At 33.7% G+C, this 23327-nt stretch overlaps 3 protein-coding genes, 1 long non-coding RNA gene and 1 pseudogene across 5 annotated transcripts; 3 read left to right on the top strand and 2 right to left on the bottom strand.

The window, feature by feature from the left end:
• The first annotated feature begins 1202 nt into the window (after window positions 1-1202).
• Window positions 1203-3113, top strand: LOC107927793 (perakine reductase). The gene is made up of 7 exons (XM_016858907.2): window positions 1203-1376; window positions 1533-1703; window positions 1808-2020; window positions 2103-2275; window positions 2350-2446; window positions 2531-2684; window positions 2761-3113. The coding sequence occupies exons 1-7, from the start codon at window positions 1317-1319 to the stop codon at window positions 2934-2936; spliced, it is 1044 nt and encodes a 347-aa protein (XP_016714396.2). The 5' UTR covers window positions 1203-1316; the 3' UTR covers window positions 2937-3113.
• A 1833-nt stretch (window positions 3114-4946) lies between these two features.
• On the top strand, window positions 4947-7198 carry LOC107927703 (perakine reductase-like; annotated as a pseudogene).
• A 10-nt stretch (window positions 7199-7208) lies between these two features.
• Window positions 7209-8064, top strand: LOC107927702 (uncharacterized). The gene is made up of 2 exons (XR_005910063.1): window positions 7209-7364; window positions 7465-8064. It is a non-coding gene; the product is annotated as an uncharacterized lncRNA (long non-coding RNA).
• Window positions 8065-8493: 429 nt separating this feature from the next.
• On the bottom strand, window positions 8494-12055 carry LOC107927794 (1,2-dihydroxy-3-keto-5-methylthiopentene dioxygenase 2). Its single transcript, XM_016858908.2, has 7 exons — window positions 10837-12055; window positions 9984-10089; window positions 9811-9905; window positions 9409-9523; window positions 9201-9325; window positions 8909-8979; window positions 8494-8799 (listed from the first exon to the last, which is right to left on the bottom strand). The coding sequence occupies exons 1-7, from the start codon at window positions 10858-10860 to the stop codon at window positions 8733-8735; spliced, it is 603 nt and encodes a 200-aa protein (XP_016714397.1). The 5' UTR covers window positions 10861-12055; the 3' UTR covers window positions 8494-8732.
• Window positions 12056-13163: 1108 nt separating this feature from the next.
• Window positions 13164-16019, bottom strand: LOC107927637 (DNA-directed RNA polymerase III subunit RPC9). Of its 2 annotated transcripts, none has more exons than XM_041088138.1 (5): window positions 15824-16019; window positions 15615-15691; window positions 15419-15536; window positions 15173-15325; window positions 13164-13648 (listed from the first exon to the last, which is right to left on the bottom strand). In XM_041088138.1, the coding sequence occupies exons 2-5, from the start codon at window positions 15620-15622 to the stop codon at window positions 13406-13408; spliced, it is 522 nt and encodes a 173-aa protein (XP_040944072.1). In that variant the 5' UTR covers window positions 15623-15691; window positions 15824-16019; the 3' UTR covers window positions 13164-13405. The 2 variants fall into 2 exon arrangements, with proteins under 2 accessions (XP_040944072.1, XP_016714235.1); XM_016858746.2 differs by having other exon boundaries at window positions 15615-15698; window positions 15824-16012.
• Window positions 16020-23327: the final 7308 nt, after the last annotated feature.

The following is a 23327-nucleotide window of genomic DNA, read 5'->3' as shown; positions in this document are numbered from 1 at the left end:
ATAAGTATCATACCAAATCCCATCAATCGAATCATTTTTTCGAGAAATACGAGACATCTAAGTCATACAAGTAAAGAGATCTATTCATTGATAAGAAAAAGAAAAAACGTGAGCGGTGATTGGATTGATGAGAAAATAGAATTCTGGGCCGCGAACAGTGATTCGATTGATGATAAAGAAAGAAAATTCTTGGTTTAGTTCTCCACCTTAACAACAGAAAAAAAGATTGATCAAATTCTATTGAGTTTGACTCATAGTGATTATTTATCAAAGAATGACCCTGGTTATCAAATGATTGAACAACCAGGACCAATTGACAATCACTTCAAAGGCTGTTTGAAATTTAGGAGGGTTTAAACAAAAATATTAGACCCGAAAAATGGGTTCAAGCAAAAAAATTAGACCCATTTAAAATATGAATTGGGCTTGGGCTTAAATATTTAAGGCCAGATCCAACTTGGTTCAGCCCATTTTAAGTTTATAATACATTATATTATATTCTTTTTATATATTATGTAATTTAGAACATATTAAAAAATAAACCTATACTAAATGTATAATACTGCTCTAATATAAACATTAAAATAATGTTAAGATGACTATATAAAAATTTCAATAAATAAAAAATGTATAAAATTATTAAATATTAAAATAATATAATTTAAATATTTTTAAAAAAATTTAAAAAATAATATAAGCAGGCCTGAAATAGATTTTGGTTTATCTTTTACATATATAAGCAGTTTGGATAAAATTTTAGGCCCATATTTCAAGTTGAGTCGTGATTAGACAAGTATAAAGAATGTTAATATCATGCTTAGATCCAGCTCGACCCAACTCATGAGTATCTCTATTAAAAAGCCAACAACAGTTGGATTAAAAAAAGAATGAGTATGTTTTTATAATTAATTGGAAAATGGATATAATTTTATAAACAATTAACTTTTTATAATATATAGAAAACAGCTTATTTGGATAAATAAAATAAGTTATCCAAAAAAAAAAAAGATTGTGCATGGTGATGTTTGCATGGGGTCCATGGCAACGTCTGCAATTGAAAATAGTTTAATCCCTTGTATGGTATCTTGCACCTTTCTTCATAATATATATATATATATTATTTACCAAGAAATAAAAATTAATACAAATTGTTAGGCTCAGCTGATTAGTTTAAAAAGAAAAACAAAAATAGGTTGGTGTGAGGAATCTTTTTAGTATTTGAAATAGGAAGTAGCTAAGCTTATTAAGACTTCAATCAAGTCTTCTCCTTTTCTCAGTAGCAAGTGATTTCAATCGAGTTGTAATTTCCTTCAAAAATGGAGCAAAATCCCCAAATTCAACCTTCAAGAGTGAAATTAGGCAGCCAAGGATTGGAGGTAAAGACTTAATTTATTCTTTTCGAGTTTAGAAGTAGTTCTTCGGAATCAAGTGTGAGTGTCAGATACAAGTGTGTTGTTATATTTGGAAGACACTTCAATGAAAATGAAGAATTGGGAGTAACATGATCTCGTAATATTCTTGTGCATCTGCAGGTTTCGAGATTAGGATTCGGGTGTGTGGGACTTTCAGGGGTATACAATGCTCCTTTATCCCATGAAGAAGGATGTTCAGTCATAAAAGAAGCGTATAATAGAGGTATAACCTTCTTTGATACAGCTGATGCTTATGGGGATAAACATGATAATGAGATCATGCTTGGCAAGGTAAGATTTATCATGTTCAGATTAACCCTTTTTATACACTTTTTAATTATGTACATATATATGTATATATGATCTTAAAACATTCATTTTGTTTGTACTGTTAGGCACTAAAACATCTTCCTAGAGAAAAAATTCAAGTATCAACTAAGTTCGGTGTTGTCAAATGGGAATCCGAGGGACATCGTTTGTATGCTGTCAAGGGTACTGCAGAGCACGTTCGAGCTTGCTGCGAAGCGAGTCTTAAGAGACTTGATGTGGACTACATCGATTTGTACTTTCAACATCGTGTTGATACATCAGTGCCAATAGAAGAGACAGTAAGTATAAACTTTTCGGATTCGCTTAACTACAGCACTAACACATGGATTTGATGCTCACTTTGCTTTGATTGTTGGAAAGATGGGAGAGCTGAAGAAACTTGTGGAAGAAGGAAAGATAAAATACATTGGATTATCAGAAGCTAATGTTGATACAATAAAGAGAGCACATAAAGTTCATCCTATTACTGCCTTACAAATGGAGTATTCACTATGGACTCGTGAAATCGAAGACAAATTCATTCCGCTTTGTCGGTAGGTTTTACGGACACAAGTCTACATGATATCTCCATTGCTTTAAGACATTTATTACATCCGTTTTCATACAGAGAGCTTGGGATTGGGATAGTGGCATATAGTCCTCTTGGTAGGGGATTTTTTGGAGGAAAGGTTGTTGATGAAGCTATGCCAAATGGCAGCCTTTTGGTAATGGGACAGACAGCAAATTCTCAGTCTTTTTTGCAGTAAAAATATGTATTAGATTACATAGCTATTCATTTCATGGAACAGGCAAACTATCCAAGGTTCAATGGAGAGAATCTAGAGAAGAACAAACTGTTGTATACTCGAGTTTCGAACTTGGCTGTAAAACATGGTTGCACAGTTGCTCAACTTGCATTGGCATGGCTTCTACACCAAGGAGATGATATTGTCCCTATCCCTGGTATGCTTTGCTTGACAGTGATACTGTAATTAAATTTTGCTGTGTGTTTATTTGTTTTTGCTTTGAATTAATGAAGGGACAACTAAGGTTAAGAACATGATCAACAATGTTGGATGCTTGGGATTGAAGCTTAGTGAAGATGATTTGAAAGAAATTGGTGATGCTGTGCCGGTTGATGAAGTGGTTGGTGAAAGAGAATTAGGTGTATTCTCTAAATATGATTGGAAGTTTGCTAACACTCCATTGAAGTGAACAAAATGCACCATTGTTGAGAATTATTGTGAATTTCACCCTCTTTGTGCTCCCTTTGTAGTGCCAAATAAAATGCATGACTGAAATGGTGATTTGTCAAATCTCATGATGTTCGTATCGGGCACATATGTAACATATGGAAGTTAAAATCAAGATCTTTTACAAAGTTTTTATAAATTTTGTAAATACTCAAATCATATGCAAACTTACAAATATTTGTTATTAGTCGGGCGATTATTAATTTTATAAAACTTTATATTTATATCTATATTCGACATTTATTTGCTCCTACAAACTCCCATGTTTATAAAAATTGCTTTTTCATTTTACAAACTCTAGAGAAGCCTTTAAACCTATATATATATATATATAATAAACTCTAATTTTTTCACCACTTGAAAATGAAATACAAGCCATGTAACCCCACCTTACACGGCCTCAATTTGTTACACGGCTGTATGAACTATTACACACGGTATCGTCCTGTCACACAACTCGACCACATGGTCATGTGACCCCTATTTTGTCTTTTTACCTATTTTTTTATAAAAATTTTAAATTAATCTTGATTTTATTTTTGAGTTGGTTCTAGAGCTTCATAGGCTCGATTTTGGTTGTAATTCATATGAAATGTTTTGTTGATTTATTGAATATTAAAGTCAGAAATATATGTGAATTGTTCTGTTAACTGTTGTAACATCCAGTAGCTCGGGTTCAACGATCGGACTGGGTAAGAGGTGTTTACTTCGAATTAGATTTATCCAAAAGTTGGGTTGAGTTCAATATTTTTAATGATTTTTATATTTGTCGAAGTTCGAACGTTTAAAAAGTAGATTAATTTTTTATTTAAATTTATTTTTTAAGTCTAATATTCATATTTAAGTTCTTTTGAATATCGAACAAACTTTTAAGTTTGGACATGTAATCCAACCCTTAACAAGTATATTCTGAATTCATGAGATCATTCAACCCTTTTACTAACCATCAATAGTATCACACGTTACTAAGGGCCTGTTCTTCATTGCTTAAAAAAAACACTTTTGACTCGAAAAGCACTTTTGAAAGAAAAGCTGTGAAGAACAAGTTGCTTTTGGCTGAAATTTTTAGCTTTTCAGAAGTGTTTTTGAAAAGCACTTCTAAAAAGGAGCTGAAAAGGAGAAGCTAAATATTTTAGCTTTTCTTCTCCCAAAAACATTTTTGGTGCTTAATTACTTTTTCACCCCTCCAATAACATAGTACTTTTCTTTTTTTTTCTTGGTGTTTAATTACAATTGTGTTAAAATCATTAATTAAAAGTAAAAAAATTTTTAAAATAATAATTACAAATATTTAAATATTTAAAATATAGTTTATATATTCTAATTAAATTTTATAAATAATTAATATTTATTGCTTAAAAATATTTACAATTTATATTTTATATATTAAAATATTAACAACAAGTTATAATAATTTTTTTATATTATTACTAAAACATAATAATATTAACTAATTTAAATATTATTTAAATATATATTTGTTACTTGATAATAACATGTTTAAAATTGACATTTTATTTCTCAAAAGTACTTTTTGACAGCAATGTTAAACACTCAAATTTTAAACTAAACTTTTCAAGACCACTTTTCCACAGCACTTTTCAAAACGTCATTCATACAATTCACATCAAACATTAATAGATTATGTCTTCCTAAGCTCATGACAGCGAGAGAATGGACAACTCTATTTCCCATCAACCTACAGCGGAATGAATGATACAGACTCGAAACAAAGCAGTAATGCCGTTATGACTTAGAACAAAAGTCTCCGGTGTCATGAGCTTAATTCCGGCGGGATCACTGTCAACATGTTGCTATTATCACGATCAAGGATTATAAATAAATGTAGGGAAATGCCCTTTGTTGTCCTATTATACGAATTGAATGGAAACAAGAAGCTGGCGTTTCATACAAGAAACCTTTGTTGTATTTAAAAGAGATCAAATCACCCTACATATTGTATGTTGTCCAACAACAGCCACTACCCATCATCACCTTCAAGCTCTAGTTCCCTTCAAATGGACAAGGAACCCCAAATTCAACATTCAAGGGTGAAATTAGGCAGTCAAGGATTGGAGGTAACATCTACCCTTTTTTAGGTTAAATTTTGCTATTAGTCCTAGTTACTGCACTTTAATTTGAACAATTTTAGTCCCTATACTTTTTGAGCTGGTCAATTTTAGTCCATGTACTTTTACTAAATTATGACGCAAATGAATTTTCAGTGAATAATATGTGAAAATATTATGTGAATAATATGTGAAAATATTATGTGAATAATATGGTATTACACATATGATAATATGTTTGGCGTATTTGATTTCGGAAATAACAAAATTAACTTAATGAATTTAACAGTTATCATTTGGTGAGGGCTGAAATTTTAAAATTTGAAAAGTACAAGGACTAAAATTGATCAAATTAAAGTATAGGGGCTAAATCCACAACTTTCCCAAAGTACAAAGACTAAAAACATAATTTATCCTTTTTTTAATGCTCATCTTTATCAACATTAAAATTATCCCGATTTTTCGATTCGATACAATTCGACCTACAGGTTTCGAGATTAGGATTTGGGTGCGTGGGACTTTCAGGAGTATACAATGCTCCTTTATCCCATGAAGAAGGATGTTCAATCATAAAAGAAGCTTTCAATAGGGGAATTACATTCTTTGATACTGCTGACATTTATGGGGAAAAACATGATAATGAGATCATGCTTGGCAAGGTAATATTATAGCAGAAAGCAAACATTTTTTATTTAGATTGTGGGTTTCATCGACAAATTTCATTTTCTTTGGGTTGTTAGGCATTGAAGCAGCTTCCTCGAGAAAAAATTCAAGTAGCTACCAAATTTGGATTTGTGAAATTGGAATCAAAGGGGCGTCCTTTGATTGAGGTGAAGGGTAGCCCTCAACATGTTCGAGCTTGCTGTGAAGCTAGTCTTGAGAGGCTTGATGTGGACTACATTGATCTTTACTTTCAACATCGCGTGGATACTTCAGTGCCAATTGAAGATACTGTATGTATCAAATACATCATTTCTTTCTTTTTGGGTTATAGTTTAAATATGTATATTGAACTTACAGCTCGAATTAGACCCACCAAAGATTATTTAAATTAATTGATGCTATGGTTCATCGACCGGCAAGGTACTACCACTTGTTTAAGATAAATATTGATATTGTTTACTTTGAACTGACCACTTAAGGTTTTGTTATCTTAAAGTATGCCCCATGTTCAAGTTGAGAGCTCTCCCTATTAAAGCTCTTCTTGCAACTCTGATACCATTTGATCTAGCTGCAGTGTACCTTAAGGTGACAAAGCCTTGAAGGGTCAATGGAAAACCGTAATGGACAATACCCAATTTTCTTTGAAGTTATAACTTAAACAATATATATACGATTCATGGCTCCAATTAAATCTGTCAATTTTGATTTGGAATAAAAAAAAAACATACATCATTGTTCGTCGATCAACAAGATGTTACTTCCTTGAGTTAGATCATGATAGCCTAGTGAGCAAAATATTGATATTTTCCTCTTTGGGATGACCTCACAAGATTTTGTCATCCCACAGTCTGCCTCCCATGTTCAAGCTCAGAGCTTCCCTTATAGTTCTTCGTGCAACTCTAGTACAATTTTATTTAGCTACAACATATTTTAGGGTGACAAAATCTTGAAATTTAGTGGATGCCCAAAAATGACAATGCCGATTTTAAACTCATGATGCAACCCCAAAAAGTGGTAGCACCTTGCCCATTGACGAGTCATGACAAAAATGTACACCTTAATCCATTTAAATTTGAGCCCGAACAGTTTGATTTGACCATAAAAAAGTTAATAACTCGAATCCAAAACAACCCGAATATGTAGTAATTTGAATATCTGAATTTGTAATGGTCAATTTGAAAAACTCAAACCTAAAATGAGTAGAAGTCAAAATTAACCCTAAACACTAAACTATCCAAATGTACCCAAATCAAAACCAACCCAATAGATAAAGAGTAGCTCCAATGAGTGTTTTACTTGTTTGCTTCTTGTAAAGATGGGAGAGCTGAAGAAGCTGGTGGAAGAAGGAAAGATTAAATACATTGGACTATCAGAACCAAGCATTGATACAATAAAGAGAGCACATAAAGTCCATCCCATCACTGCCTTACAGATGGAATATTCACTCTGGACTCGTGAAATCGAAGATGAAATAATTCCACTTTGCCGGTAAGTTCATGGAACCTGATTACTAGATACCCATATATATACTTTAAATAATTTATTGCATGAACTCGCACAGAGAGCTTGGAATTGGGATAGTGGCATATAGTCCCCTTGGTAGGGGCTTTTTTGGAGGAAAGGGGGTTGAGGAAACTATGCCTAATGGGAGCCAATTGGTAATGGGACAAACAACAACAAATTCTCAATCATTTTTTTTGCAGTGAATATATACGTAGAAAAGTTGGATAATAAAAAATGGGTTATTTCATGGAACAGGCAAACTATCCAAGGTTCAATGGAGAGAATCTAGAGAAGAACAAACTATTATATACTCGAGTTTCCAACTTGGCTATAAAGCATGGTAGCACAGTTCCTCAACTTGCTTTGGCATGGCTTCTACATCAAGGACACGATATTGTCCCTATCCCTGGTATGCTTTGCTTGATACTGATACTGTTAGCTAAATTTTGGTCTGTATTTATTTGTTTTTGTTTTGAATCATTGAAGGGACAACTAAAGTAAAGAACATGATCAGTAATGTTGGATCCTTGGGATTGAAGCTAAGCGAAGAGGATGTGAAGGAAATTTGTGATGCTGTGCCTGTTGATGAAGTGAGTGGCAGAAGAGAAATGAGGCTATTATCTGAATATACCTGGAAGTTGGCTAATACCCCATTAAAGTAAAAATTTTAAAAAAAAATTTGCAGAAAATAAAAAATAAAAATAAGGGGGCTGAGTTAAAGCTTGCTGCCTTTTCTTTTTTTTCTTACAATTAGACAGAAGAAATACACAAGAAAATGAGAGGTCATATGTATAATAGCATATAAAACTAAATATTATATACAAGTGGAATAGAATTGAAATAATTCATTTTGCACCATTTTAACCCCATTCCCATTTATTCACCAAAACATTTCAATTTGCACCCTTTTGACAGACATTACCCATGACCCCTTGAACCCTTAAATCAGAAGAGCATTCAAACCTAAATTTTCCTGATTATTACAACAGTAAGGATACCAACTACACCAGCTAAAATGAAAAATCATTGTTAATTTTCTAAAACTTCGTTGTAAAAATCGAAACAATATACAATCAAGAAATGATTGATTTAACCGAAAATTTTATGTATTGGTATGAACCAGTCCATCTATTTATCTCCCATTCTATTTTATATATATTCCTGCTGGTTCAATCAGGAATCGAAAGATTAACCAGTAACCGGTCTAATGTCCGGTTCAGTTTTTTTGCAACAAGAGAAGTAAACAAAGAATGAACATTTCGAAGCAATAGCAGAAACCAAAGATAGAAATGTATATGATGTAAACTTTGATTATTAAGACCCTATCCAGTAGTAAGCACATAACATGTAGAAAAAAATAGCAAGTTCGCGAATTTTCGATATGGAATAGGCAATATATAGCAAGCAACAACCATAACGATCCATATCCACACATGGCAAGCAGACAAGCCTAGATTTATTTATTACCGCAAATCCGGGGTTTCATATTTTATAAGACACGATACCAGAGATGAATGCTGATTTTATGCGGCAGCATCAACGGCTTGGCCACCACCTTCCTCCTGCAAAAAGTTCTCGATATACTCCTTCCTGCAACTCAAAATAAAATGTTTGTCATCAAGCAGATCTCAAATGCTCTTTTACTAAAGATGTGAAGAGAAAGAAGAGATTTTCACCACATTCAAAGGAAGAAACATACCTTGCAGGAAGATGATCGTGCGGACGATTGTACGGAGTCCAAATTGGATCACCAACAAAGAGCCGCATTGCCTACATTGATAAATTTTCGAGGAAATGTCAAGGCCCAGAGAGAGATAGAAATGCATACATTTAAAATTTTCTTAATATCACAAGCACTACTATTGATTTCAAACATTATCAACCTTTCATGCTCATTTATTAAATGAATGAGGGGAACCTCCTACAACAAAGCATCCGAAACAAGTGCGCTTTTTGAAAGAATAAGACGAGGTAGGTGGGTTGCTTAGTACCTTAATATAGTTGTCTGTATCCAGAGTAAAGCGATGATAAATTCCAGCAGGTAAAACTATCATGCCTCCTTTCTTCACCCACACGCGAATCCATTTATCATTGTGATCCCGTACATCAAAATAACCTTCACAAAGAAATAAACAATAAGACAGCTTAGAAAGAAAAATTGTCTATCATTTAACAAAAAAGGTCATCAAGGGATCTTACCACTTCCTGCCACACAGTAACGGATCTCCTCATCAGTATGAAGATGTTCTTCAAAGAAATTTTTTATCTTCTCCTCATAATTTGGAAGCTTCTCAGGGCAAACCTCACAGAAGTCCTGAAGAAATAGAGTATCTTGTCAATAAAAGGGTGCAGTACAATCTGATTATAGGCTATTAAGCAAGAACAACTTAAATAACATACAGTACGACATACAAGAAAACTAAATAGAGTTCTGTTTTAATACACTACTATCAAAATACTGAATGATCAACAGGTATTGAGGCGAACAAACAAGTGAAGAAAAAACATTCTTTGATGGTTAGTAAACCCTACTTGTAAGCACTTGTTTGCATCACAATCAAATGTGAAAATTCTTTTTGAGAGAAAAAAAAAGGTACACACCATGTAGGAGTAACCTCGTTCTTCACGAATTTTCTTCAACTCTTCATCATTTTCATAGTTATCAGCATCCAATCGCCAGCTGAGTACTCCAAGCTCTGCAAGGTAAACACGAGTACAATGTCGAAAATCTTTGAATAACCTAATAACAATTGCTTCTTATCTAAGATGCTTACCAGAAAGTTTATCCAAGGATACATATTCCTTAGGTTCACGGTGATGGGGAAGCCTCTGATCTTCATCACTATCATCCATGTACCATGCTTGAATCACTTCCTCCCTCTACAAAACTCAAAAAGTTAGTGACACAACAAAAAACCTCATTTCCTTTTCCAATCATTCATCAAACATATATAAAATATTGAACAAAGAGAACTGAATGGTCGCCAATAACTATCTTATGAACCAACTTGCTCCCCATAATGCCACATCATAAGCAAGGATTGAAATAGAGAAGAATAAATTGAATCAGAGGAATTTAGCTGGTTAATATTACATTTATTCTTACAACAATGCATTGCAAGTAATCATTAAGAGTACTTAAAACACAAGAGCACAAGTCTATCAATCAAATCCTCAATATGACGAGCCAATTCTTTAAAAATGACCACAAAAAAAAATTGGAATTTTGACTTTCAATCTTTGAAATATAAGATACAAGCAATATATCAACTAAAATTTAAGAACAAAATATATTTAACCACCAAATCTGAATTTAACCCACCAACCAAAAAGAACTAAAATCGCCATAGAGAAACCCAATAAAGCTTCAGTCTACCAAGTTATGCGAATAGCTGAAATTTTCAATTCCATGGCTGTAAATTTAAATTAAAAAAAAAATTCTTTCAAATCACTAGCTTTAAAATAAATAATCTCAAATTCAGCAGCTTCTGAATAAGGAAAAACTAAAATAAAAAATTGCAAACAATTAACACGACACTACATCTCCAAAGGAGGGAAAAAAAAACTGCTCATAGAAAAATTTTCTCGAGAAAATTAATGCTGTAAACAAATTTTCCAATGATTTACCTTGTCTGCAGCACCCATGGTCATAGTTTGTTTGTTTTTTTTCCCCGTCAAATTAAAAAAAAAATCTACTTTATTCTACAAAGAAAAAAAAACCGCTTCCAGGCAACGCTAATAAGCGGAGAAATTGGGGACGAGTTTTAAGAATTCGCTGGAATGTGAAAGTGAAAATACAGATAAACCCTTCCCATTTATTTGGGCCCAAAAAAAATCGATTTCCTTTAGAAACGTGAGGGAGTGTGGAGAGGGCTTTATGGTCATTTAACATGAGAAGGAGGTGACCGGCCGGTCCGGGTTCTTTTTTTTGGGGGGGTGGGGGTCTAAGGCTCCCTTTGGTTTGGCTTTTAAAGCCATGAGGTGCAGTTGGGGGGAAAAATAGTGCCAATCTCACTGCTATGCTGTTTGGTTCAGCAAGTCAGTGCAGTGAGATTGCATCTCCACCACACTGCTCAGCTGAAAATCAGCTGGTGATTTCAACAGCAATGGAGGTGCAGTGAGCTATTGGTACTTTAACTCTCCAAAAATACCCTTACTTTAACTCTCCATATCTTTCCTCCTTCTACCATGCTTCTCCTTCTTCAATTTGTGCAACCAGTTCACTTCATAAAGCTCCAGGTAAGTCATTCATCTCCTTCTTCAAACTTCTGCTGCTGCTGCTGCAACTTCTGCCATTTTCAACCATGTTTGGTTGTGGTTGTGGTTGTGGTAGTGGACTTTTTTGGACTTTTTAATTTGTGGACTTTTCAACCATTTTCAACTTCTGCCACTACCGATCTTCTGCAACTTATGCCATTTCTCTATAACAAAGGTGCACCGGAAACTTGAAGAAGATGATAGATGGACAGAACAAGAGATATATAATCGATATAATAGATGGACAGAACAAGATGATAGATGGACAGAAACTTGAAGAAGATGATAGAGGTGTTAACTTTGCAATACAACTACAACATTTCTATGATGGGTTGGATGGACAGAACAAGCGACAATTTGATTTTATAGCTAGAGGGAGTATTTGGTTAAAAATAGGAAGATAAATAATCGATATATTGGAAAATGTCAGCAAGAATGAGCTTACATGGGGCATAAACCAAGAGACATAAAACGCTAACCTAGCAGAATGTACACTCCAAAAGTAAACATCTTATAACCTGGAATTAGGAACATTAGATTTTGTTGAGCCTAATAAAGATGAACCAGAGGAGGAAAGTATGAATAATGCAGAATAAGAGAATAACGAGCTAGCCTTTCAACTTGACTGGTGGTGTAAAAGTAAAGAATATCCAAAACAGGTAATTCCAACCATAACTAAAATGGTTCCTTTTATTATTAAAACACCTAAATTGGAATTGAAACCACTGCTTGAACACTTGAAGTATGAGATGTTTGGGAGAAAAAAACACCTTGCCAGTAATTACACACAAGGAGTATTATACAATGACGAGCTGTAGGGACAATTCACTACCTTTCGAGTGGAATTGCCACAACATTAGCATTCTTCTTAGCAAGAATTATTGCAGTAAAAAAATGACTAAGAGGATTTGAAGGGCATTATGGCATTCAGATTTTCAATGTTTAACCAAAGATTAGCTCAAGACTTTACTACTCGTTGTATTTGGATATTTACAATAATATCTTTTTATATATAAATATATTTACATATTCACTTAACTCTCTTTTTTCTCATAATTTCTCTCACTACTTTAGTTTACAGTGCCACCAAACCTATTAAGGACCATTCTCAAAAGACTTTATCATGATAAATCATAGCGCTGGTGATAGATTCGAAATGAGGAGGAGGATAAGTCATCTAAGACTCAATCTTTTGTTCATCATTGGTACAATGAGTCTCTTGTGGCTTTTGACATTTTTTCTTGATTAATCGGTATTCATCGTCAAGTTAATCTGATGATGGCGAGGTTAAGATGCAAATTTCAATGATTTGATCAAATTGATACATCTCAGGTTTATTTACCTTTACCGTCAATTTGTTCTTCTCTTTTCTTTTCTTTTTTGGAGATTATTATGTAGACATTTATGCATTAGTTTATAGTGATTTATTTATCACTTATACTATATACCATGTCTTTATATTTTTATTGTTCATGGTTCCTGTTGTTATTATCCCAGACTTATGATAGTCTTATAATCATTTCCCAGTTCTTGTATCAACAAAAGAGATTGAGAATAGTACAGGTACCAGACTGGCTAAATGTCCATTCCAATTTGAAGCAAATCATGAGGAAAGTGTTGAGCCAGAAATCCATCGAATTTGGGCTTCCGAAGGAGCTGCAGTTGTAGAATAAGAAAAAAAAATGCAGCAGTGGGTGTCGGCTGTTAAAACAGACCTTTAGATGAAACTTATGTGTCGTACAAAAATTATTGTGAAAGTTATAGCTAAAGGGCATGATATAGCAAAATAGAGTTTCAACTTTACATATCATCTGCATCAAGAAAAAAATAACTGGGATAATTCCACTGGTTATAGAGGTTCCTAATGCATGAACTTCAGTTCATAATATATATGCAAAACCAGGAGCACCATTGTCATGGTAATTATCAGGCATGGGCATTAACTAACCACAATTTGTTCACCATCTTCATTTGGCTCTATTTGATCCTTGTCGATCTGTTCAACTGTTACGGTTTCCGTTTTATCCTCATCCATGTTTTTTCCATCCATGGTGTCTTCTTTAACCTCATTGCTTTCTGGTTCGGGAAGTTTTTGTGTAGGAGGCTCTGGCAACACCTCTACCACCAAATTAACAAGCTCTTCTAGTTGTTCTCCGAATCGTTTCTCAGATTCCTCTATTATCTGGAGAGAGAAAAGGCCAAATTAAGTAAAGCAATTGCCAATTACCAAAGACGGCAAAGAAGGGGTTGCAGATGTTGGAATTCGAACTCTTAACCCATGACTGCATGAACCAACCAGACTAAGTTTTGGGTTCAAAGAAGATGGTTCTTTGACAAATCAAATATAGCTATGTAATAAACTCATTCCCCTTCTGCAAATCAATTATATTATGCTCCAATGTTTGACATACTATTTGGCATGAAGAAATGACTTGAGTTCGTACCACGAGATGTCGTACTGTTGGCATAAGAGTTGACAAAAAAAATCATACATCCTAGTAAATGCAGCCAAGCTATAAAAACCTTATTCAACCATGGATGACATGAATAAGATACCAGTGCTCGAGCAATACATCACAGGAATAGGAACATGTAAAAGATAAGCTTTACTGGATTGATTTCAACTAATGCAGCTTAGCTTTAAAAACACCATCCTACCATGGATGATATGAATAATTGAACGGTGCTCAGGCAATATATCACTAGAAACATGTAAAAAAGAAAAGTTTTTCTGGGTCAATTTCAACCAATGCAGCTTAGCTATATAAAAAACATGATTTGACCATAAATGATACGAATAAGATAATGTGGTCAAGCAATATATCACTAGAATAGAAACATGTAAAAGAAAAGTTTTTCTGGGTCAATTTCAACTGATGCAGCTTAGCTATAGAAAAACATGATTCAATTATGGATGATACGAATAAAGAAAATGGTGTTCAAGCTGTTCAAGCAATATATCACTAGAATAGAAACATGTAAAAGAAAAGTTTTTTCGGGTTGATTGCAATTAATGCAGCTTAGCTTTAAAAACATGACTCAACCATGGATGATACGAATAAGATAATGGTTCTCAAGCAATATATCACTAGAATACAAACATGAAAAAGAAAAGTTTTTCCAGGTAGATTTCAACTAACGCAGCTTAGCTATAAAAAAACATGATTTGATCATGGATGACACGAATAAGATAATGGTGGTCAAGCAATATATCACTAGAATAGAAACATGTAAAAGAAAAGTTTTTTCAGGTTGAAAAATAAGACTCAACCATGGATGATATGAATAAGATAATGGTGCTCAAGCAATATACACTAGAATAGAAACATGTAAAATTATAGTTTTTCCGGGTTGATTTCAACTAATGCAGCTTAGCGTTAAAAACAAGATTCAACCATGGATGATACAAATAAGAAAATGGTGCTCAAGCAATACATCACTAGAATAGAAACATGTAAAAGAAAAGTTCTTCAGGGTTGACTTCAACTAATGCAGCTTAGTGTTAAAAACATGATTCGACCATGGATGATACGAATAAATGAATGGTGCTCAAGCAATATATCACTAGAATAGAAACATGTAAAAGAAAAGTTTTTCCGGGTTGACTTCAACTAATGCAGCTTAGCTTTAAAAACTTGATTGAGCCATGGATGATACCTTGAGCAATATATCACAAGAATAGAAACATGTAAAAGAAAAGCTTTACCGGGTCAATTTCAACTAATGCAGATGGTCTGAGATTAATGATGTTGAGCACCTCAGCTTTTGCAAGTTTATAACTTTTACACCTTTCCAAGAACTCCTTGACATGTTCTTTCGTTTGATTGCAAGCGGCACTCTCTACCAAATAATCATAAACCTAGAACATAATAAGAAAAACTCAGTAAAAGATGCCGCTTTCACTCTTCTAATAAGTATAGATAGGAAAGAAAATTTGCTACAAAAATTTAACCTTGAACTCAGATGGTGCTATTGGAACAATAACTCTTGTCGGATCCTTCGATGCCCCTCGAGATCGTAGAAAACCGAGTACTTCGAAATTGGTAAGTGCGCCGGCATTAGCTTCTTTTCTGCAACAAAATGACTGAAAAACGCTAAGAAACAAACTTAAAGCGACAAATTAAAGAGAAAAAAGGGACCGAACATACATCTTCATCCTCAAGGGGTAGAGGAGATGATAAATTGCAAGGGCAAAACACAAGCGCAAGGAGTGTCAGCTACAAGGCTATATTCTACAAATGTGATAGCAAAGAATTAAATATATAGATATTATTTATATCTATAACAATATAAATAATGCATAGTGAAATAAATCGATAAATGAATAAATCACAAAACAGAAAATGCTCGGACTCGCCTGAACGGCGGCCACACCCGTGGATATGCGTCTAATCCTCCCGACACTGCTATTGGCTTCTGAAGAAGAAGTCGTGGTGGCCAATAAAGAGAAAACCACCGGAAAAGATGGAAAAAAAATAAAGAAAGAGAAGAAGGAACCAGCGGCGCCGGCGGGAAAGAAAAGAAGGCACGATTGTATGGGCTGAGGGTTTATGGGCTTTAGTCTGGGCTTTTTAACCTAAAATATGTTTAATAAAAGGTCAAAATATGCTATCAGTCCCCGTACTTTTATAGAATTTGACATTTAGTCTCTATACTTTAAAAGTTAAGAATTTAATTCTCTTATTTTTCCAATTTGAAAATCCTAGTGCAATTATTATTGTTTTTGGTAGTTTCTATTAGAATTTGTCAACTTAACATATTTATTTATTGTCAATCATATATAACACTATAAGATAAAATGACAACTTAATTAATAAGCCAAATTGAATTTTTTTGACAAAAAAATTAACAACACTAAAAATTATGAATATATTTTTAATTTTAATTAGCATTACAAATTATAAAAAATTGTCATGAATTAAGACACGAAGCGAGTACAACATGAAAACATAACCCTTTTTTAAAATAGAATAATTATACTAAACTATATAAAAAAAAGTGATAAACTAATACATAATGAAAGACTGAAAATACCAAGAGGGGTGATTAGGGATTTTGAAATTTTGTTAAAAACTGTTTTAAAATAAAAGAACAAGAGAGAACAACTTGGACACTTCAATTTATAGTGGTTCGACCCCAAATGCCTACCTCCACTAACATGGTATACCTCAACCAAGAATTTTCATATTACGATCCGACCATGTAATGCCTCTTAGTATTAGTGAAACGTTAGATAATCAATGAATCAATATTTATTTCTATTTTGTTTAGCGTACAAAAACCATTAAGGACAATATACAAAGAATATTAAGGTAAACAATGGATATTTTGCTAAACCAAATTATTTGAAAAATACAAGTATACAAAATGAATATACTATACCTAGGACACTAGATTCAACACAAAATGCGTAAAGGATATTCATGGGCGTGAAGGATGTGCATTGTGGAACCCATTTTGTTATGAATTTAATCAGTACGAGGTTATTACACCTAAATGACCCCTTAATGTATTAAAAGTACGTTCACATTTGAGGTGGGTCAACACCTAAAAGCGAGTGCCTTAGAAGCAAACGATTATCTCATTATCAATGAGTGGAAGGACTCGCTAGGAGTGTTTGCTAGTAGATGGTCCTGGTAAAGGAAGGATGTCATTCCTCTAGTCTAGTTGGTTGGTCAACTAGGACACCACGCTAAGTGGAGTCAAAAGGAAAGTCAACACCTTCTGTCTTACTGACACATGTCTAAGTAGCGAAGGGATATTACAATTATACTTGAATTGTTACCTTTCAATGAAAACATATAATGTGACACCCCTAAAGTGACCCTAGTCGGAAAGCGGTCTCGGGACCGCTAGACCGAGTCACCAAATTATTTGAATGTGATAATTATTGCCTAAAATATGTGAATGTAAATGTGTGAAAGTTTTAAGCTTCGATTTAGTTAATTGCATGTGAATTTAGTTGATAGGACTTATGTGAGAAAATTTAGAAATGTGCTAGGCAAATGCAAGTGGCCTAATAGTGCATGTAATCAAAGGGGTGGACTTGCATGTCAATTTCCCCCCCATTTAAGTACTAGTGGCCGGCCATGACAAGGGATGATGGGCAAAACATGTCATGAAACATGTTGTGTTAATGGAAAAATAAAATAAGAAGCATGGGCAAAACATGTCATGAAACATGTTGTGTTAATGGAAGAATAAAATAAGAAGCATGGGCAATAAACTAATAAGAAATTGAAGGAAGAAAACAAAGAGAAAAAAATGTGTTCATCATTCTCATGCATGACCAAAAAAAAAAAGAAGAGAAAAGCTCTCATGTTGTTCTTGGCCGAATAGGAGAAAGAAAAAGAAGGAAAAAGAGCTTTGAGGAAATCGGCTATGGTGGTTTGATAGACTAAGGTATGTTTGATGATGTTCCATGAGATGCATGCATGTTTTAGTAGTTAGCTTGAGTTCTAAATAGCCCATGGTTCAAATCTTTACTATGTCATGGAGATGATATTCGGCCAAGGTGGATTGGTGTTGATATCATTTGCATGCTAAAAGGTGGCCATATGACCTATCAAACTCATTGTCATATTCGGCCATAAGCTAGCAAAATGAGACTTTAATGAGTTAAATTTGTTTGAATTAAGCTCAAGAGCAAAGGGGAACTAAATCCGATAAAGGGAAGGAAAAAGTGGTCGAATAGCCGCCGAAATCGTTCGACAACATCCGAGGTAAGTTTTAAGTGATTAAACGTTGAGTAAATTCAATCATAATAGGACCTAATGAGTTGATTTAATAAGATATGATGTGGCCATGATATGTCTTAAACTCAAATGGTAAGTTCATATGTGTTTGGACTTGGAAATTTAAGAGCAAATTGTAATAATTTGCTTTGGACAGCAGCAGTAACGTGATTTTAGAAAATCACTATAAATTGTTGGTGTGGAATTATAGGCTGAATAAAATATTTAATCTGTAATGGCCCAAATTTGAGGTTATCGGAACAGTGGTTTCGGGACCACAAATCCGATGAGAAAAATTTTATTTTTCTTATATTTTTATGGTCTACAATTTCACAAAATGATTTTTTGAAAATTTCGTTCGAAAATTTCGACGTTTGGGCACTCAATTTAGTCAAAAGGACTAAATTGTAAAAAGTGCAAAAGTTGAGTTCTACATGTTAGAGGTGTCCAATTGTTATGAAACTTTAAATTGGAGGTCCTTATATGGTAATTATACCATTGGTAACTTGGTAGACAAAAATGGACATGAGATAAGTGAAATAGAAAATTTTTAAGTTAGGGGCAATTTGGTAATCTAGTAATTAAAATGAATTAAAAGGGAAAAAGATGGCAAAAATCATCATCTTCTTCATATGAACGAAATCAGCAAGGGGGGAAGCCATAGTTAGGGTTTTCAAGCTTCCAAGCTCCATAGTAAGTGATCCCAAGCCCCGTTTTTAATGTTCTTTACGTTTTTGAGATCCCGGTAGCTTAATTTAGCTTATTTTAGCAATAATTTAACCTAGGGTTTATATTTGGAAAAATACCCATAGGTGAAAAGTGTTTATTTTGATGTTTTATGATAGAATATGAAGCTAGAAATTATGTTAAACAACTTTTGCTAAGCGATTTTAAGTGAAAACGAGTAAAACGACATAATCGGTAAAAATACCTAATGTTCATAAGTACATGTTAGAGTGGGAATTTGATGTTGCCATAGAAGGGAAAAATGTTCAGAATGTTATAAAACATAAGAATAAGAGATGAAGTTTAATTTCCGAGCCATAAGAGATGAAGTTTAATTTCCGAGCCTTGGGGCAAAAATGTAATTATGTAAAAGTTTAGGGGCAAAATTGTAATTTTGAAAAAGTTAGAGTCTAGGGCTGTTTTGATGAATGTGATTATTAAATAAGTTAAATTTACTATTTTAGATCAAGAAGTACGAAACTCGAGGTTAGACAAAGGGAAGAATAAAGTTGAAGACTAAGTTGGTGAATTTGGCTATAATTGGTACCGAGGTAAGTTTACGGTAAATAAATGCAATATTTCAATATTTATTATTAATGCTGTTAATTTCCAGCAATTATGAATTTATTTTATGAATTTATTTGATGATGATCCAAGCATGAAATGATAGAGAATTAAAATTTAAAAGTCCCGTTGATACATAAGGATGGTACTGGATACGAATGTCATGACATTTGGGTAAAGAGATCCCATGTAAGACCATGTCTGGGACATGGCATTGGCATCCTTAAGATCATGAGAGGTCCCCTGTAAGACCATGTCTGGGACATGGCATGGGCACCGAGACGAGAGGTCCCATGTAAGACCATGTCTGGGACATGGCGTTGGCACCGAGATGAGAGGTCCCCTATAAGACCATGTCTGGGACATGGCATGGGCACCATCACGAGAACATCCCATGTAAGACCATGTCTGGGACATGGCTTTGGCATGTTATTATCAGAAGAGACCCGAGTATCCTTATTATTCCAATGTAGCTCAACGGGCTTGTAAACGAATCATGTTCATGAAAGTTCAGTTTAAAGCATAAATGGCAAGCTCATGTAAGTTGTAAGACTTAAGAACTTATTATACTATCAATTGATGTTCAACGATGCAGCAAGGATTGAGTAAGTTATGCACACAAGTATTCTAAGTAAACAAGTAAGAGAACTAGTATAAGATTAACTAAAGAGTAAACTAGAGATATAGACATTGAGTTTAATTATTTAAGTTAAATATTGTTATTTATTTGCTAGTAAACTTACTAAGCTTTATGCTTACTTCTTTTATTTCTCTTTCTCTTATAGTATTGCAAAGCTACTTCAAGGATCCTAAAGAAGTCGGAGATCGTCCACACTATCAACTACAACTGCTCGGTATTTTATATCGAAACACGTTTGAGTTATGGCATGTATAGGGATTTAGTTATTTTGTATGTTTGTAATGATGATTTTGCTAATGAGTGATGTGTAAGTATTTGATGATGTATGGTTATTAAAATGGTTAAGGATGAAGGTGTTTGTTGTTATGAAAGATTAGGTGATAAATTATGCATGGAAATCATGAAAGGATAAAATTTTGCAAAGAAACAGAATTCAGGCAGCACAGTGACGTGAATTTGAAAAATCACCCAAGATAGTATAAAATGAATTAGAGGGTGAATGATATATGGAATTAAATCTTGTTGAGTTTATTTTCATGGAAAAATAACTGTGTAGAAAAAGGAAATTTATATTTTAAGATATGTGAATTTTAGTAAGATAGGGTCAGAACTGTTTTTGGAGTCCCCTGTTCTGAGTTTAGAAAATAATTGCAAATTGTAAAAAAATGGTTATGAGTTGAAATTTACATGCTTAGATTCATTAATGAGTCTATTTTCTGTAGAAACAAGTAAGAATTTCATATGAAAATCCTACAGTGAGAAAACTTATTTTTAGTGACTAGAGGTCAGGGCAGTCAGGTGGTGAAACAGGGGAGACTTTAACTAATAAACTGTACTAATTTTCTGAACCAAAAATTCTAAAAATTTTATGGTGAGTAGATATATGAGTCTAGTTTCAGGTAAAATTTACGGAATTAAATTTCGAGTTCTGTAGCTCAAGTTATAATTAATTTAGTAACTGCTGCGCGATTGGACAGATTTGCTGCGAATAATGAAATAAATTTTCAAACCTAGTTTTTATGCTCCGAATTGGTAAGATAAGCTAAGTAATGCCTCGTGCTCGACTCCGGAAACGGTCTCGGGTAAGGGGTGTTACATAATCAAGGCTTAATTAGTCTAGTTTCTTATAAAAGAGACCTTGTGAGCAAAGAAATTTCCTATAAAGAGATATTTAAAGTTGTGTGAGACGGTGTCAGAATGACTCCGAAATCCCCTGTTCTGTTTTTAGAAAATAATTATAAATTGTACAAAAATGGTTATAAGATAAAATTTATATGCTTAGACTCCTTAATGAGTCTAGTTTCAAATGAAATCAAATACAACACATTTTGAATTCTGTAAAATGAGAAATTTGATTCGTAGTGAAGAGTGGTCAGATTAGTCAAACAGTGAAACAGGGGAAACTTTAAGAAAAATCTGGTATTGATTGGCCAAACCTAAAATTCTAGAAATTTTATGGATGGAAGATATACGATTCTATATTCAGGAAAAATTAACGGCAAGTGATTTGGAGTTTTGTAGCTCCAGTTATAAATAATTTAGTGACCATTGCTCGGGAAAACAGCTCGTAGTGAATATGTGATTTTGTTGTAAACATGGATAAAACTTGTTTTAGTTGCTCATAAGCTATTGATTAAAACCATACTTGAATTCTAAATCGTGATATTGTAAGCTTATGAGTATTCGAATATGAAATGATAGTATGGCGTAAAATTGAATTATTCATTAGAAAGTGATGGATGTAGATTCGGCCAAGACCAAGTCTGTACATGATAGTATATGTGGTATGTGAAGTATATTTGAATAAATGTGAAAGTATATATATGTGATAAGGCCTAATGGCCAATGTGATGAATGTGAAAGTGTATATATATGTGATAAGGCCTAATGGCCGATGTGATGAATGTGAAAGTGTATATATGTGATAAGGCCTAATGGCCGATGTGATGAATGTGAAAGTGTATATATGTGATAAGGCCGAATGGCCAATGTGATGAATGTGAAAGTGTATATATATGTGATAAGGCCGAATGGCCAATGTGATGAATGTGAACATGTGTATGTGTGATAAGGTCGAATGGCCAATGTGATGAATGTGAACATGCATATATGAGATAAGGCCGAATGGCCAATGTGATGAATGTGAACATGTGTATGTGTGATAAGGCCGAATGGCCAATGTGATGAATGTGAACATGTGTATGTGTGATAAGGCCGAATGGCCAATGTGATGAATGTGAACATGCATATATGAGATAAGGCCGAATGGCCAATGTGATGAATGTGAAAGTGTATATATGTGATAAGGCCGAATGGCCAATGTGATGGATGTGGAAGTGTATAAATGTGATAACTCCCGAAGGGCAATTGTGTCAGTACTATATCCGGGTTAAAACCTCGCAGGCTTTATGCGAGAATATTATCCTGATTAATGTCCATAGGCTTCGTGCTCGTACTATATCCGAGCTTTAAAGACCCGACGGCTAAATGCTAGGATTCAAGTAAGACTTTGATATTGAGTATCTGCATTAAGTTACCATCAAATAAGTATTATGTATTCAAGATGTTCAGGTACGTATTACTTACTCATCGGTGGAGTGATTTCGAGGTGAATTATCAGTATCAAAGAGGTAGGTAAATGTGATTAATATTATAACTCCAAATGTGAGAATGATCTAATTGGTAATGGTATGTTTGTATAATAAAGTATGCGATGAAATATTCTTATGTATTAGTGCATATTCTGCCCAAAAGCCTTATGATCTGAGTATAGGTTGGGTTGAGCTAGATGTGCCAGTACAAGGTAAGGATTATAATTTGTAAGCTTACATATATGTGATAAGGAATATGTTGGTTCTTTATGTGCCTATGGTAATTTAGTACTTGTCATGTTGAAATACTTAAAAGTATGGATGTGATTATGAACAAGTGGAAAGGATTATTGAAAGTTGAAAATCGATGAAGAATGTGCTTTGGAAATATTTGACCATCTAGGTCATTATTACTCGAAAGTATATATGTGGCAGCCAAGTGTTGCATTTAATGATATTATAGATCGAGATGAAGCTCTAGATTAACTTCATCGAACAGTTGAAATGAATGACCAATGATAGTGATTGAGAACACTTTGTTTTGCTTAAAACTTACTAAGCATTAAATGCTTACTCCGTTCTTTGAATCTCTGTTTTATAGATTTT

The sequence above is a fragment of the Gossypium hirsutum genome, chromosome D02 (assembly GCF_007990345.1).
Source record: "Gossypium hirsutum isolate 1008001.06 chromosome D02, Gossypium_hirsutum_v2.1, whole genome shotgun sequence".
Classification (NCBI taxonomy): domain Eukaryota; kingdom Viridiplantae; phylum Streptophyta; class Magnoliopsida; order Malvales; family Malvaceae; genus Gossypium; species Gossypium hirsutum.
This window is presented reverse-complemented; position numbering and strand designations above follow the sequence as displayed.

Excerpts from the sequence above, each read along its gene's own strand:
- LOC107927793 (XM_016858907.2), top strand. The coding sequence starts at position 1,317 with ATGGAGCAAAATCCCCAAATTCAACCTTCAAGAGTGAAATTAGGCAGC. Across the intron at positions 1,377-1,532 it reads TAGGCAGCCAAGGATTGGAG|GTTTCGAGATTAGGATTCGG; the intron begins GTAAAGACTTAA and ends GTGCATCTGCAG. Across the intron at positions 1,704-1,807 it reads ATGAGATCATGCTTGGCAAG|GCACTAAAACATCTTCCTAG; the intron begins GTAAGATTTATC and ends TTGTACTGTTAG.
- LOC107927794 (XM_016858908.2), bottom strand. The coding sequence starts at position 10,860 with ATGACCATGGGTGCTGCAGACAAG. Across the intron at positions 10,090-10,836 it reads CCATGGGTGCTGCAGACAAG|AGGGAGGAAGTGATTCAAGC; the intron begins GTAAATCATTGG and ends TGAGTTTTGTAG. Across the intron at positions 8,800-8,908 it reads CACGATCATCTTCCTGCAAG|GAAGGAGTATATCGAGAACT; the intron begins GTATGTTTCTTC and ends TTTGAGTTGCAG.
- LOC107927637 (XM_041088138.1), bottom strand. Across the intron at positions 15,326-15,418 it reads TAGCACCATCTGAGTTCAAG|GTTTATGATTATTTGGTAGA; the intron begins GTTAAATTTTTG and ends ATTATGTTCTAG. Across the intron at positions 13,649-15,172 it reads CATTAGTTGAAATTGACCCG|ATAATAGAGGAATCTGAGAA; the intron begins GTAAAGCTTTTC and ends TTCTCTCTCCAG.